This window comes from Oculina patagonica, chromosome 1 (genome assembly GCF_052425735.1).
Source record: "Oculina patagonica isolate OP01 chromosome 1, crgOcupat, whole genome shotgun sequence".
Classification (NCBI taxonomy): Eukaryota; Metazoa; Cnidaria; class Anthozoa; order Scleractinia; family Oculinidae; genus Oculina; species Oculina patagonica.
Genome location: NC_135758.1, coordinates 32,892,326 through 32,906,692, shown reverse-complemented (window position 1 = coordinate 32,906,692; position 14,367 = coordinate 32,892,326). Strand labels below are relative to the sequence as shown.

Genomic DNA, 14,367 nt, shown 5'->3' with positions numbered 1-14,367 from the left:
ACTGTCGGCCGTGTGTCGGTCGACTGTCGACCGACAGTCGACCGACAGTCGGCCGACGCGTCGGCCGACACGTTGACCGACGTGTTGACCGACGCGTTGTTTGGATCGGATTCTTAACCTTCGCCCTAGATTTTGACAATTGAGATTTTAGTGAATTTTTTGAAAGCTACCAGTATGTATAGTACAATAACTTTATGTTAGAAAGGTGGCACGAACAGTTCAGTGACAAAGAATCAACAGATTGAAATGCAAGTTTTACTATCAGACAATCTATAAAATACAAGCTACCGATATGTAATATTTTTCAATAAAATATACATTATAATCCTTCATTCAGTGAGTGTTTTCTGCAACTGAAGCTGTAATTCAAGGCCAAGTAATAGAGGCATCTTTTTTTTTGACTTGCTACTTGACCTGAGGTCCCTTTTAGGGCGGAGCATCCCCGTATAGACCACTATAGAGATTCTCCAACAGGGGGAAGGGGAGGTTTATTGACCACTTTGTATTAATGATTCAGAAAAAGGTCTGTCTCAAAGGTTATACATTGTGATGCTTTTGTTCATACATAACTTATTTACACAAAAAACACAGTTTTGCATAGTTTTCAGAGAGGAGGGGAAAAGGAAAAGGTGCTTGTTCTCTACTATCAATAAAAAAGCATACAGTGGCCTTCGTGCTCGCCCTCGCGTTTTGCGCGACCCACAAAATAAACTGCCTGTTTTGCAGGCTATACTGACCAAAAAATAAAATCCATGCAACAAAATGAAGATTCAGGAACTGACTTATCAGTTATGTTCACCCATCTACTTACCCACATCAGCAAAAGTTGCAAGGCCGGCATTAAATGCCTGGTGAAACAACAGAAACACCACATACTATAAATGAAAAAATTTATTCAAACCTGCTGCTATGTTACGCTATGCTATGCTAGTGATTTAATTGCCTCAAATTTCAGTGAGCTTATAATAAACTTGCCAGCAAGTAAAAGCTATTAACAATCTAACTAAGCTACACTCAAAAAGCCTTGCAGTAGTTGTAACTACATTAAAATTACAGTATTATGCTATTATACCTATAATCTTAGAGTGATTTCATTTAACCCGTGAAACAATATCTAGCAGTTTGTGCGTAATAGTCGAACGGAAACAAAAGAAAACAATGAAATTTGTGTCTAATAGTATCTAAAAGTGTAATAACTATTTCACGGGTTAACTGAAATCACTCTATCAATACCAACTTCTGATGGAAGCCCAATAATGTCTGCAACCTAAATTCTGTTATTGGACACCTGCACTTGAGTTTTTTTGCTGCTTCACTTCTTTCTGTGAAAGTGATAGAATATGTCTCGTACTTTCTGACTAAATAATGTTCACAATCTTTCTTAACTTTTGTTATTGATATGATTAATTGGTACCTGGGCCTTGTGTTGTACAAATCAAGTAGTAATTATGCTCGATTTTCCACTCAGTCCAATTACTAAAATTTACTAATAAAGCTATTTTTTAGGACCAGCCATGAACCTGATTTGCATGAATTTTAAGTATTAAGTAATTTCTATTTATACAACACAACTTATCTGAAATTTCTGACATAATCTTTGGATAGTCAAATATAAAATATTGAACAACAACTCTTGTTTACCTGCTTCACAGAAACGCTGAAATAAAACACTTTGCACAAGGTGTTTGCATTAAATTACACAACATTTGCAAAATAAGATCATATAAACCACCATTTTCTTATCAATTTTTTTTCTCTTGAATTTTTCCAAGTGTGACATTTTTGAAAAAAAATTCCATTATAAAATTTAAATTGTGGAATTAGAAATGTTGGTCTATGTTAAGCGTGGCTGGAATTATCAGTAACACAGATATGCCATGACCTTGGAAAAAACATTTTGTGACTTCTCCTAGCAGGACTTTTGATCTGTGTAGAAAGTCATAAGTTCAACACCTGTTAGGAAAAAATTGAAAAATATTCCCAGTAGCTGGTGTCACTGAATAATCAATATCTTGTTTTTCATTATTGTGTTGTTCCACAATATATCCATGCCTCCCCCAAGGAAGGTTTTTTGGTTGGAACTCTCCTCCAGGCTCACACCTCTGGAAATTCCAGTTTTATAGCTTCATACTTCAAAACATTTTGTTTTTTAGATCCCCACCACCACAGAATTTCCAATTGCCTTCCATGTACATTCTAAATCTCTTGTACATTCTTGGAACAGACAGCAAAAATGCTAATACCTATTTTATCTTTTTTGAAAACTGAACAAATTTCTAAAGTCTTTTTAATCGTGCCTTTTGCTCAGTGTGATATCAGCATATTTCATTTACTGGAGTTGATGTTTTGTTGACTGGAAAGAGACATTAATGCATGAGCTGCAGCATCATCATTCCAAGGCTGTTTGTCAGGAGCAACTGCAATGCAGAAAACAACACAATTACAAATCGTTAGTCTCTGTACAGGTCCTTCAATTTTATGTAATGTTTAATAAATAAGCAGCAGTGTTTTATCAAGTTTAAAACACGAGGTGCAGCCGAGTGTTTTAGACTTGATAAAACACGAACTGGGAATTTATTTAACGGCTTAAAAATCTTCTGATGTAGATAAACTCATTCTTGCACTAATGATTTAGATTTGGGGATATTTTGGCCTAGAAAATTGGACATAAAGTTTAGCCGTGTCTTTATCAGGTATAAAGACACTCATTAAACATTAATTTCTTTTGTAATTTCTTTATGAATTATTAATGAGTTTTTTAAGTGTTTTTTTGTCAACTGTTAGTCCGTTTAGCCCACCCAGTCAATCTCTTTGTTTACAAGTTGGGAAGATATTCAGACAGTTAAACAGTGAGTCACCAGTCAGTCTGTCTCAGTCAGTAAGCCAGTGAGTCAGTCAAACATTTATATGGTCCGTTGATTCCCAGTCCATCTGTCTGCTAGACAGTCAGAGTCAGTTTGTTAGTCAGACAGACAGTGAGTGAGTCAGTAAGCCAGTGAATTAGTCAAACATTTAGATGATTGGTTGACCCTCAATCCATCTGTCTGCCAGACAGTCAAAAGAGTCAGTCAGGCAGTCAATCACAAACAATTAGTACATTGGTCAGTTTTTCGTCCTTTAGTTTTTAAGTCAATAAAAACCTCACAACAACAATGAAGGGGTGGTGTTATTTCTGTTTCATTTTCTAAGTAACTTTTAAAGATCTCTACCTCTAACTATTATGCGCTTTTAGGACAACCTTCATATAATACAGTGGCCTTGTAAAATAATGTGTAAGAAGACCCTATACATTGACATAAACCACGAGCAATCTACTGACAGACATGTCCTTACGAGTCAAGAAATTGGCTTGCAGCCAAGGATAAGAAAGAGGTATTTTTCTATTCTGTAGACTTGAGCTTCCTTAGATTAATGTACCTGGATAAAATCTGATGGATGGAATGATGCCAGGGTATGAAACAAAGTTTCCATGCTGTGCCATATTAACCAATGTTTCAAGGGTAGCCAACAGGTCAAAGTCACGTGACTCCAGCAGTGTATGCAGGAATATTTGAGAGACTTCAGGGAAGATCCTGGTGAGAATCCATAAACATCTGGCAATCCTGCTGGAGTCGGCTGGGGGCCTTACCGTGACATGACTTGACGGTCCAGGGAGGTCTGGGGAATTCATTGGTGACAAAAACGCACTTGAGTTCACGGTTTCATCTAAAAAAAATCCGAGAAAAAAATAGACGTTGGTGTGTTTTCAACTAAAAAGATATCGTTGTTAGTGTAAAATTTATTTCGCTATTGCCATCAGTTAATTCCATCTACCAAGCGTCTCTAAAACACCTGTAAATACAAAGCTCTGCTTAACTTTCGTTTGTCAAAGATCGTCCACTGAATGAAATTATGAAAATCGAATTCGATGTGAGCTTTGCCTGTTTTCGTGGTAGTAAACCATAAAGTAAGCTTTTAGATAAAAATACAAACATTTTGCCTTATTGTTATTTGTGTAACTTAATAAATTTAATATAACAATAGAGTTGATGTTCGCGGGCGTAAATATGTTTTTGGCCCGACTCAGGCTCATTTTAGCCCGAGCCGTAGGCAAGGGCTAAAATGAGCTCTGAGAAGGGCCAAAAACATATTTACGCCCAAGAACATTAACTCTATTACTATTATAATCATTTCAGAGGGCATTTAGTTAAGGAATCAAAAACAGTAAGCGATATCTTGAACACTGCCGTTGCGAGTCGGCGTTTATTTCTGATTGTAAAGTTTACAAAACTCGGCAGAAAACCGCAAAGTACTCAAAACAATCTTTGCTTAAAAAGGAAATAACAAAATTCTATCGGCAGCGAAGAAATAGTCGTCATTTAGAAGTGTTAAAATTAATTGTGCTGTTAACTGAACTGGCAGTTTGGAATATGCTTCAAATTCAACTGAGCGAGTTTCACTCGACGAAGACAAACTTACATTCACTTCGCCGCCTGGATTCTTCTTTGAGTTTCTGTAATTCCTCTTCATCTAGCTAAGAAGACTGAGAATTTGCTTTCCCGTTCAGTCCTTCAACCATTTTGTTGTTTTAAAGCTCGAAAACAGTTTGCAATTGCAGATGGAAGCGTCTTGACTCAAATTAAACGAAGAGCCAGCAAGAAAACGGTGCGAACAGTTGAATGGTTTTCAGTTCTGATTGGCTGGCTCCGTTATTTTCTTGTTTCTGATTGGTCCACCGCAGCGGGCTAAAATATATTTTAGCCCGCTGAATTCTTCATTTTAGCCCGCAAAATACGCCACAATGCCCGATGAAATGATTATAATAAACCTTAATGTTTTAGCATCCTCGTCTACTCAATATTTACGTGAACTATAAATAGCTGTTCACGATCATGGAATGGTTTCCTAAACAAAACTCGAATAGAGGCTGATCGCCGTATATCATGACGTAATAAATTTAAAAAATCCTGGAATTTCGTCATTTCGCCGATCTTAAGAAAATCTCTTTCAAAACACTTTATCCCGGTGAGAATCATTGAAGACTTTGCTACACCGGTCGGCCTCACGTTTTTTGAACTACTGTGCGCTGTATGTATGATCTATACATCAATTTTGTCCTCAGCGACCTGAAAAAGCTCTATATTTTTTCTGTAACTCAGCTGAATTGCTTGTACAAACCAGAATACTAGCTCGGTCTCCTTGAATCCTGGTAAAATCACTACAAACATTAAATATTTTGATTTGAAATTGAGTTGCTGGTTATTTTTTCATAATTCAGCAATAACCTTAAATTTTCCTTTACATGCCTTGTAGGATTAATTCCAAATCTGGTTCACATGTAATCGAGAAGTTTCTTACCAAGTTAAACCGGTTCTCTAAAGAAACATTTTCTGAAGAAAACAACTTTAGCTTACCTGTTGAAGCAAAACTAATGCCGTGTCGCTCCGTTTGCGTAGCTCGAATCCGCACCTCGCAGCTTGAAGCATCTTCATTATTCTCCGCCAGCAACCGATCGTCCATCTGTCTTCTTATAGCAACTTGGGCAGCCATTATTTTTCTTCTCTGACTTATCAAAATACACTTTTGGCACTCGCAATCTTTCCACTTACAAAACCTCTTGTGCCCTTTCAAAGTGGTCCGAACGCCATGATGCTTGCATCGAGCGCAGAGCGGTGTCTTCTTTGGTGACAGAACCGTTGATCCCTTTTCCACGGACATGATTTAGATCCTACTTCAAGATTGTCTTGAAATCTGATTTATGGAAGAATTAACGGTCTGATTTTAGCCCTTTGAAAAGTTATTTTAACTTTGACTGTGTAGTGAATGAACTTGCCACAATGTTACGGTCAGTCATCAGGCCAAAACTACCAAGTGCCAAAAAGGGCGCGAAATTGCGCGACACTTTTCCCGCCAAATGCTTCATACGGTAGTCCAAAGAATTTCAAATAAAGTTTTTTAAAATAAGTCAACTATAAGGCACATGCAAAGCCATGTATTTTTTTAATAATAAAATTCCAGTTCTTTTAGCTTGCCTGATTTGAGACTCTTATTCAGTGTAAGACAGAAGACGAGAAAGGAACAAAGTTTGGTTGCACAAAACCGTGCGCTGTTTAATAAAAGTTTTGCTTTTATTTGACTCAGGGTATTACGTTTTCTTCAGGTATTAAAATGAACTAAGTATAAATGCCAAAATTGGGCAAAAATATCTGTTTCATTCATGGTTTTGAAATATTATTAGTCATTATTGGTTTTCTACCCGCCATCTCATCAATCCATGAAACCAGTTTTTTTTCTGGTAATAACAATACTCAAATTTTGCGGGAAAAGTTGAAATCTTTATTAAAAATTGTTGAATTATAACCATTAGAAGACAGAACATGTAGCAAAATGATAGTTGTTTTTAACCTGTAGATCATTCCACCCTTTGGTCTGAGGTGTAAGCCTGTACAGGCAGGAGCTACCAATCATGTTTCAGTGCTTCAGTGCTTGCTCTTAGTGATAGATCTACTTTACTTGTAGGCACTACTAAAGCTATTGATCGACTGATGAGAAAAAAAGTCGATTTTCCAACCCTTCCCCCTTCCCACATCAGGAACATCCTCTACTGAAGGGAAATTGGGGAACACAAAATGGCGGCATCGAACTCGATCCCACCAAAACTTTAAAAAAGGCATTTTCGCCTGTTTTGAAGGCGTTGTACCATTTCAGAGGCCCTGCCAGGGTAAATTCCGACAAGCGACACGGCCCAAAAAGTAGCGACAGCACATAAAATAAAATTGCGACAAACGACAACGCCTACGGAAAAACTTAAATTCCGACACGGACAGGGAATTTTCCTTCAATTTAGTTACCGACATGCCCTTATGCGCCTACTGGCGTGAGGAGAATTGATGATGATGATAGTGACCGACAGCGACATGAAGAGCAATAAAACAGCGACACGGAACATTTTCAAATTCAGACAAGCGACCCGAGAACCCCCCTGGCAGGACCTCATTTCAGGTAATCCTCGGACCAGTGGACTTTGCCCTCGGTCTTTCAAAATCGCGCGCGTTTTGGACGCGTTTTATCCCCGGGGGGTCTCCCCTATAAAAATGACAGGGGTGCTTGTCGCATCTTTTTGTTTACCGCTAAGGTGCTAAAACCTAAAATAACCGCCGCTAGAGTTCTCTCGGTAAGGAGCGTTTAAGGTTGTTTAAGGAGCGTTTAAGGTTGTGAATCTGAAAAATGACAGGAATGGGAACGCATTTGTCACCTTGAGACTCTCGCCCCTGCCCCTTTTCTCCCAGGCTCCCGCCCTCCTGTCCCCCTCCACTGTTTAACCACATGAAGACACCTTTCCAATTCTACTTTATTGACCTTTATTACGTATATGGCATATGGCGTTTTGACAATCCCTTAAATATTTTCTACATTTGTTTTGATAGATGTTTTACAAGCTAATCAGCGTGTTTAACTTCCATTGCTTGTTCTATTTGTGTCAGCATATTGTCCCACTGAACAAACTGTTTGGATAGGAGATTTATCTGTAAGAAATAATTAAGGAATATATAGCTAAGGCTTCTTGATTACAAGAAGAACAGTTTAAAATAAATAAACAAATAATCGAAACTGTGGCTCTCAAAAACCCGTTCAAATTTGAGTTTAGATTAAGGACATCTCAATGTCATGAACAGTGGGTTTTTCCCTAAGTTCATTCTTTTTCTCTCTGCGCAATGCCGTAGCAAGGGGAGGGGCCAGTTTTTTTTCCCAAAAAGTAAAAACAGACCTGCATTAAATGTTGAAATTAAAATTTTATCTCCCGAGAGGTATGAAACAATAACATTTGTACTTCTTTTCATTTTTAACCTACGTAGGGTGATGCACAACAATATTAAACAGCCAAAAACTAAAACAAACCAGAAATCGTGACAACAATGTGAAAAAATGTCTCAAAATGTCTCAAAAATGTCGAAATGTCTCAAAAATGTCTCAAATTCGCGATATGCATAAATCACAAATAGCGCTTTGAGAACGCTGGAAATAGCATTTCCAAGCCTCTAGATTTCAAAATTTTCTGGGGGAGCATGCCCCCCCTAGCGGCTAGCGCCTCCGGCACTCGCGTGCCCCCCCCCCCCACTTATTTCACCCTTGCTATGGCACTGCTGCGATCTGTATGTATACATGGGGCGTAAACTATAACTCCATCACACATCACAAGGGTGTAAAGAGAAGCTGTTGCCAGGATGTACTAGCCTGAAAGTCAGTTTTTCTAACCCCCAAAACATTCTCCTAAGCACAATGCTTATGATGCTTCAGTTACCCATTGGGCAAGTGAAGGATTAAGTCCACAGGCACGACCACAAGATAACGACCGTTAATGTCGGCTACCAGACATCAACTTCTTTGCACCCTACACTAAATGATTTTAGTCACATGTCAAAGGATACAATATTGTTGTAGGCTGTTAGAAGGTTATGTAACCTCTCATCAGCATTGGTAAATTCCTCCTGTAATAGAAACAAATCATGACACCAGTGTAAAAACTTTCAATGCATTAAAAGTCCATAAGACCTATGGGATACTGCAAAATATACAACAGCTATCAAGCTTCCTAATTGGCTGTATTCTAAAAGGCATGGGATAAATATTCTTAGTATAAACTCATTCGTGTTCTATTGGAAATCTACAAATCTGATTGGTTCTCGCACTGTTTTCTACTTGCTGATAGAACACAATTGCGTGCGAGTTGCTCTTTTAAGGGGCACTTTTTCTTGAATTTTGGCTAAAAAGTATCTGAAATTGTAGGTTTTGGACTGCAGTTCTTTAGAGTTTCTACTAAAACAATTAGAGTACTCGCCCTTATTTTCTAGAGTGAATAGTCAACAAGCTAAGGTTGTGCCTTGTTGACTATTTGCTCCTAGAAAACTCGAGCTCGTAGTCTAATATTATTGTTAATTAGACATAATTACCTTTTGCTGGATATGAAGTTCTACCAGTGGTTGTATTTTGGCAGACCAGGTTGGTAAATCTGTTTATAAGTAAGCAAGACAATTAAAACAAGAAATCTAAGATTGTGCAAGGTAAATGAAATGGGGCTAAATGTAATTTAGGCAAGGTCAACTTGAGACAATGCTAGCCAGCAGTCTCCTTCAGTAATACGGAGCAGTCTGTAAAAAAAATGTAAATGTAAATGTAATTTATTTACTCATGTGACATGGAAGAGCTCAGGAGCTCGTTAAGACTTGTACGTGTATCCAAGATTGAACTGGAATTTGGAGTGTTGGTTTTTGTGGAGGGAGGAAAACCGAAGAACCCGGAGAAAAACCCTCGGAGCAAGGACAAGAACCAACAACAAACTCAACCCATATATGGCACCGGGCCGGAATCGAACCAGGCCACATTGGTGGGAGGCAAGCGCTCTCACTACTGTGCCACCCCTGCTCCCCACTGAGGGCTGAGGGCTTTCCCAGACCGCTTGATGTTAACCAAACCCCTAACTGCTTGTATGCTTACCATTAGGCTACTGCATCTCCAACATTTGAACTACCAGAGTGTCCATTTATTTCAGAGAGTAGCTATGTATTTCAGCATCAGTGGTGCGGACTATATTTTACTTGCATATTTACATAGAAATTTTGAACAGTAAATTAGTTAAATATGGTCATTTGAAATATTTGTTGCAAAACCATCACAAACCTTTGAGAGGCTCTGTGGTTAGGTCCTTTTTCAAATCTTCAACTTGTCGAAGCTGTTCTGCACATGTCCTTAGCTGGTTTTCACCTAAGGATGTTGGGCTAGATTTCAATATGTGTAAAATTCATTATACCTGTTATGGAATGTCTGTTCATGTGTAAGTAGTCCCCTGGCTTTTTAGGCTGGTTTCAGCAGAAATAAGTGGCTAGTGTATTACTACTTCCCAAAAGAGGATAGCCTGTGCCAGGCGTTTGGTTAGTTAAGAAGCAACGCAAAGAACGAGTGTGAAAAAACAGCGAGGGGATTGAGTTAAAAGAGCAATGGAATGCCTGTGAAATTCTTAACAAAAGCTTGTTCTGGTATACCAGAGTCTAGTATACCCTCTGATCGGTCAATTTTACATCTTTTTCACGGGCATTATTAAGCTGTGAGGAGCAAAAATCTGTCATAAAGTCACATGGAGTTCAGAATAAAGATTTTTTGCAAGTTGATTCCTTTTGTTAAGAACAGAAATATTTCTTTCTCTCAGCCTGGCTTCCCTGGCGGGAGTGTTTTCCTCTGCTAGTTCACAGTGGTCATGGGGTCGATTCCCGTTCAAGCCTGAATTTTTTTCAGGCTTGCTTTTCTCAACTGCTTAAGTTGAGTACATTACTGCGATGATCTTTCATTTGCTTAAAATGTATATCCGCAGTACAAATATATGAATTTCATATATTCATTTCATATCCTAGTGCAGTTGTGTGTGGCAAAATTGGATGAAAACAATAATAAACATCTTTGATAAGAATTGAATCGACCTATCTTGCAACAGTTCTAATCAAACAGCCAGGCCTTTAAAATTGTTCACGGAATCCTAGAGAACTGCAGACGTGGCTTGTGGGTGGAATGAGCTTTTGTTAAAAATGCTCACAGGTGTTCTCTCGCCTTCTTTCCCACACCCCTCCCCTTAATTTTCACTCGCCATTTTTAACATTGCTCCCCAATTAACAGAATGCCTGGAACAGGCTATATAGAGGTTGGCACTCTACTGCACTTTAAGTTGAAAGATTTGCTGTTTGACTTGTAAACAAACAGGAATGCAAATATAAAAGCATTTACAAAAATATATGAACTAAGAAACATACTATGATTAAAATGATTATTGTACTCTAACCTGCAATAATTATGTCAGCTTTAGCATCATCTGTAAGTGAAGCATTTTCTAAAAACTCTGGTGACAAAAATTTCTCCAGCTCTTTCACTAAAGAAGAGAAAAAGAGTTGGTTGTCAATGAGCAATTTGTTGGAGCTGGAGCTGAGGCACCCCCAGGGGATTTAAAGAACAAGGGAACATGGCCATAAAATAATTGGGAACAGGGAAACAATAGGGAAAATAAAGCTGGGAACATGGGAACAAGAGGTGTGTTTCTGATATTTTAGGGAACAGGGATCATAAAAATCAACAAAATACTTTTAGGGGAACACGGGGAATTTTATTGCTAACAACAATAATTGTTGTAGACCCCCCCCCCCCCACTTCGTGAGCCCCTTGGAGCTTACACTGGATTCCGGTAGCATGAAGCAGTTAGGAGTATTGCTATTTCCCCTGAGTGGGATACTAGTCCAACACCAGGTTACCTCCCCCCAAATTTTGTCAGGTTACCATGACAGTTTGCCAGTACCCATTTATACTCCTTGGTGTACAAAAACGAAAAAAATGACCCTAGCCACGGTTGCCTACAGTAGCTAATTACCAAATGTGTGAAGGGAGCTGGTCACTTGTAGTAAGAAAAATGGCCACTTACACCGCCACTCAGAAAGGTTAATTACATTTTGTCAGAAACAATTTTATATTTGGTTCAAAATTTTTCAAACCAGTTTGATTTTGATTTTTCATTGTCTCATATTCATTAACATAGTCTAAAACAAAGGAAGATAAAAATCAAGCTGGTTTAAAAAAATTTAAACCAAGGATAAAATTAAACCACAACATATATAAATACCTCTTTTCCATACTGCTGCTATTCTGCCATATTTGGAACCAATTTTATCAAGATTTTTCTGAACATTGTTCAAGGTTGCCAAACACTGCAACAAAAGTATGATGAACAGTGTATGTATCAAAACTATATATTGACATAAAAGATAAAAAAGAATTACCCTAATAATAAAAGAGTCTCCAAGTATTTTCACTAGTGACAAGTTCGAGGGTTCAAACCCCAGTCTTGAGTTTTCTTCTGCCTAGGATATCCCTGTGGTTGCCAGTTGGAAAAACCAGTGTTACAAGAAAATGCCAGTCATAAACTCGCCTCCCACCCCTTCTTTTAAAGTGCCTATGAAATGAAAAATGTGTTTGTTTAGTTATAAAATTTACCTCTTGAAATACATGATTCCAAAGTTTGAAACGCATAGGGGTAAAACTAACGATTTCACAAGCGCTAAAAGTTGTGCCATTTTCCCCTCATAAATGGTCATTTGAATCGCGCGGTCAAAATACCACGTGATACTATTCGCTGACGTCACTTGGGTGCCTCAATGGCGAAAGTAAAGAAAGCAAAAAGAAAACAGCGAGAGCGATTTTGCGTTGCTGGTGCCCCTAACCAGCAAAGTTGTAAAAATCCTTTGTTCACGCCAGGTATCGTGCCAGTTTTTCACTGGCACGATTTCAAAGATACCTCCTCAAAGTACACGCCGCTCTGTTCGGATACTGGAGTTTGAAAGGGGCGATACTAAGAAGAAAAATGAAGGAAGGCCTTATGCGTGCCGATTTAAAATATCCTTTCTCGAAGTACAAGTCGCTCTGTTTGGCATACTTTGGAGTTCGAAAAAGCCAATAGTAAATAAATGAAAGGAGACCTTATGCGTGATTTCAAAGATCCCTCCTTGAAGCACATGTCGCTCTGTTTGGCACACTTTGGAGTTCGAAATAGCCGATAGTAAATAAATGAAAGGAGACCTTATGGGTGATTTCAAAGATCCCACCTGGAAGCACAAGTCACTCTGTTAGCACACTTTGGTTTGGTTAGGCACACTTTGGAGTTCGAAATAGCCGATAGTAAATAAGAAAGACGGATGATGATAATGGAATGAATGAACAGCAAATCCAAGGGTAATACATGTAGGTTTTAGCTTGAAGTCATGGGAATTTGAAAAAACAGCGTTCGAATTGGTGTGGGTCTCACAGATATTTATGTAAATTTGGCCAAAAAGGAAACCTTACGTTGTGTCACGTTCGTTGTGACAAGATTTAGAACGCAAATATTAAACTTTGAAGCTCATTCATTTACTTAGTTCTCTTCTCAAAAACTCAGTTGCCTGTGAAAAGAAGAATCTAAATCGGATACTTTTGTGCAGCGATACTTTTACTACATGTATGAGTGGTTGGCGTTATTCAAAAGGTTTCACGTTACCTTTATAGCATATGCATATGTATTTTTTTTCCCCTTCTCAAAAGCTGGGATAACAATTCAAACCAGAGACACGCTCAAATGTTTATAATTATTGCCGCGTGATTTGTGTGCCTTATATTTATTTGCAAGCTTCACGGTGATTCACGGTTTATGGAAGGCTTCACGGCTACTGACAATGATTTCACGTCGAATTAACGTCACTTCGTTGGCGGACAAAAATGTGTTTGTAACACAAACTTAATGTACAGATTTGCGAAAACCTCAAGATTTTTAAAAAAGCCAGTGAACATAAATTGCATAAACTATGTGGTTGAAACATACACTTGTAATGGGATTGGTTTGGATCCGCAGGATCAGACTTTGATTAGAAAGGACAGCAGAGTGTATTGTTTTTAAACTCGAAGTCCACCGTCTTTCTAGGACGGATTTTTGTCAATACTTGTACGGGTACGAGCCATACTTGTAGACAAGTAAGCGGAATCAAGATCTGCGGCGTAAAAATATCTTACTATTGAATGTTGTGGTTTCTTCATCCTCGGGGTAACGTTGCTATATTTCTGAAGTTTCGGTCATTTCTGAAAGGCTCAACATCTTTTCATCCCTTCGGTACAAGAAAATCAGTAAACTCTGACTGTGTGATTGACCGCACAAACAAACGTGAGGCACCCAAGTGACGTCACGGGCTCGCATTTCAGGAATAAACTGGACCCATTCCTCTGACCATTTTTGAAGGGAAAATGGCACAACTTTGAGCGCTTGTAAAATCGTTAGTTTTACCACTACACGTTTCAAACTTTGGAATCTTGTATTTCTTATGGTAATTTTTATAACTAAACAAAAACATTTTTCACTTCATAGGCACTTTAAAGTAAATTAAACTCTCCTGGTTATAGGCCCATCTTTTTGTTTATGTAAACATAGTTAGTAACATAGTCTACTAACTATGATGTAAAACATCTTCTGGTTATGAGTAATCCTCACCCCGGATAGGATATAAGCCTTTCCCATCCAAATTTCCCATATTAACTCGCCACTGTCCTCAAAGAACATTGTACTTTAAAAATAAAATAGGAAATGGATAACTTAATTTTGCAAGTAAAGTACAGATCAAAACATTATTTGCAGTTATTTACTATGAGTTAATGCACTATTTTGGCATGATCTTACGACCAGTACAAATCAATATAATTACCGATGAACCCTTTAAATTTAGGACATCTTCTTCACTGGTAAGTGCTCGTCTTTCGAGCTCTGATATTCGTTTCTCAAGAACATCCAGCGACGCTCCCTTCTCTTTGGCAGCCATTTTGTTTGTATGAGTTGTT

The 14,367-nt window shown here is 38.2% G+C and overlaps 2 protein-coding genes across 2 annotated transcripts; both read right to left on the bottom strand.

Moving 5' to 3' along the window:
- Window positions 1–423: 423 nt before the first annotated feature.
- Window positions 424–5,823, bottom strand: LOC144665115 (uncharacterized). Its single transcript, XM_078526292.1, has 4 exons — window positions 5,394–5,823; window positions 3,418–3,705; window positions 1,223–2,417; window positions 424–1,079 (listed from the first exon to the last, which is right to left on the bottom strand). The coding sequence occupies exons 1-3, from the start codon at window positions 5,695–5,697 to the stop codon at window positions 2,326–2,328; spliced, it is 684 nt and encodes a 227-aa protein (XP_078382418.1). The 5' UTR covers window positions 5,698–5,823; the 3' UTR covers window positions 424–1,079; window positions 1,223–2,325.
- A 1,493-nt stretch (window positions 5,824–7,316) lies between these two features.
- LOC144665074 (dynactin subunit 3-like) lies at window positions 7,317–14,366 on the bottom strand. Its single transcript, XM_078526252.1, has 7 exons — window positions 14,235–14,366; window positions 11,636–11,720; window positions 10,808–10,894; window positions 9,658–9,741; window positions 8,931–8,989; window positions 8,409–8,468; window positions 7,317–7,505 (listed from the first exon to the last, which is right to left on the bottom strand). Exons 1-7 carry the CDS (start codon window positions 14,346–14,348, stop codon window positions 7,419–7,421), a joined length of 576 nt encoding a protein of 191 aa, XP_078382378.1. The 5' UTR covers window positions 14,349–14,366; the 3' UTR covers window positions 7,317–7,418.
- Between the last annotated feature and the right edge of the window lies 1 nt (window position 14,367).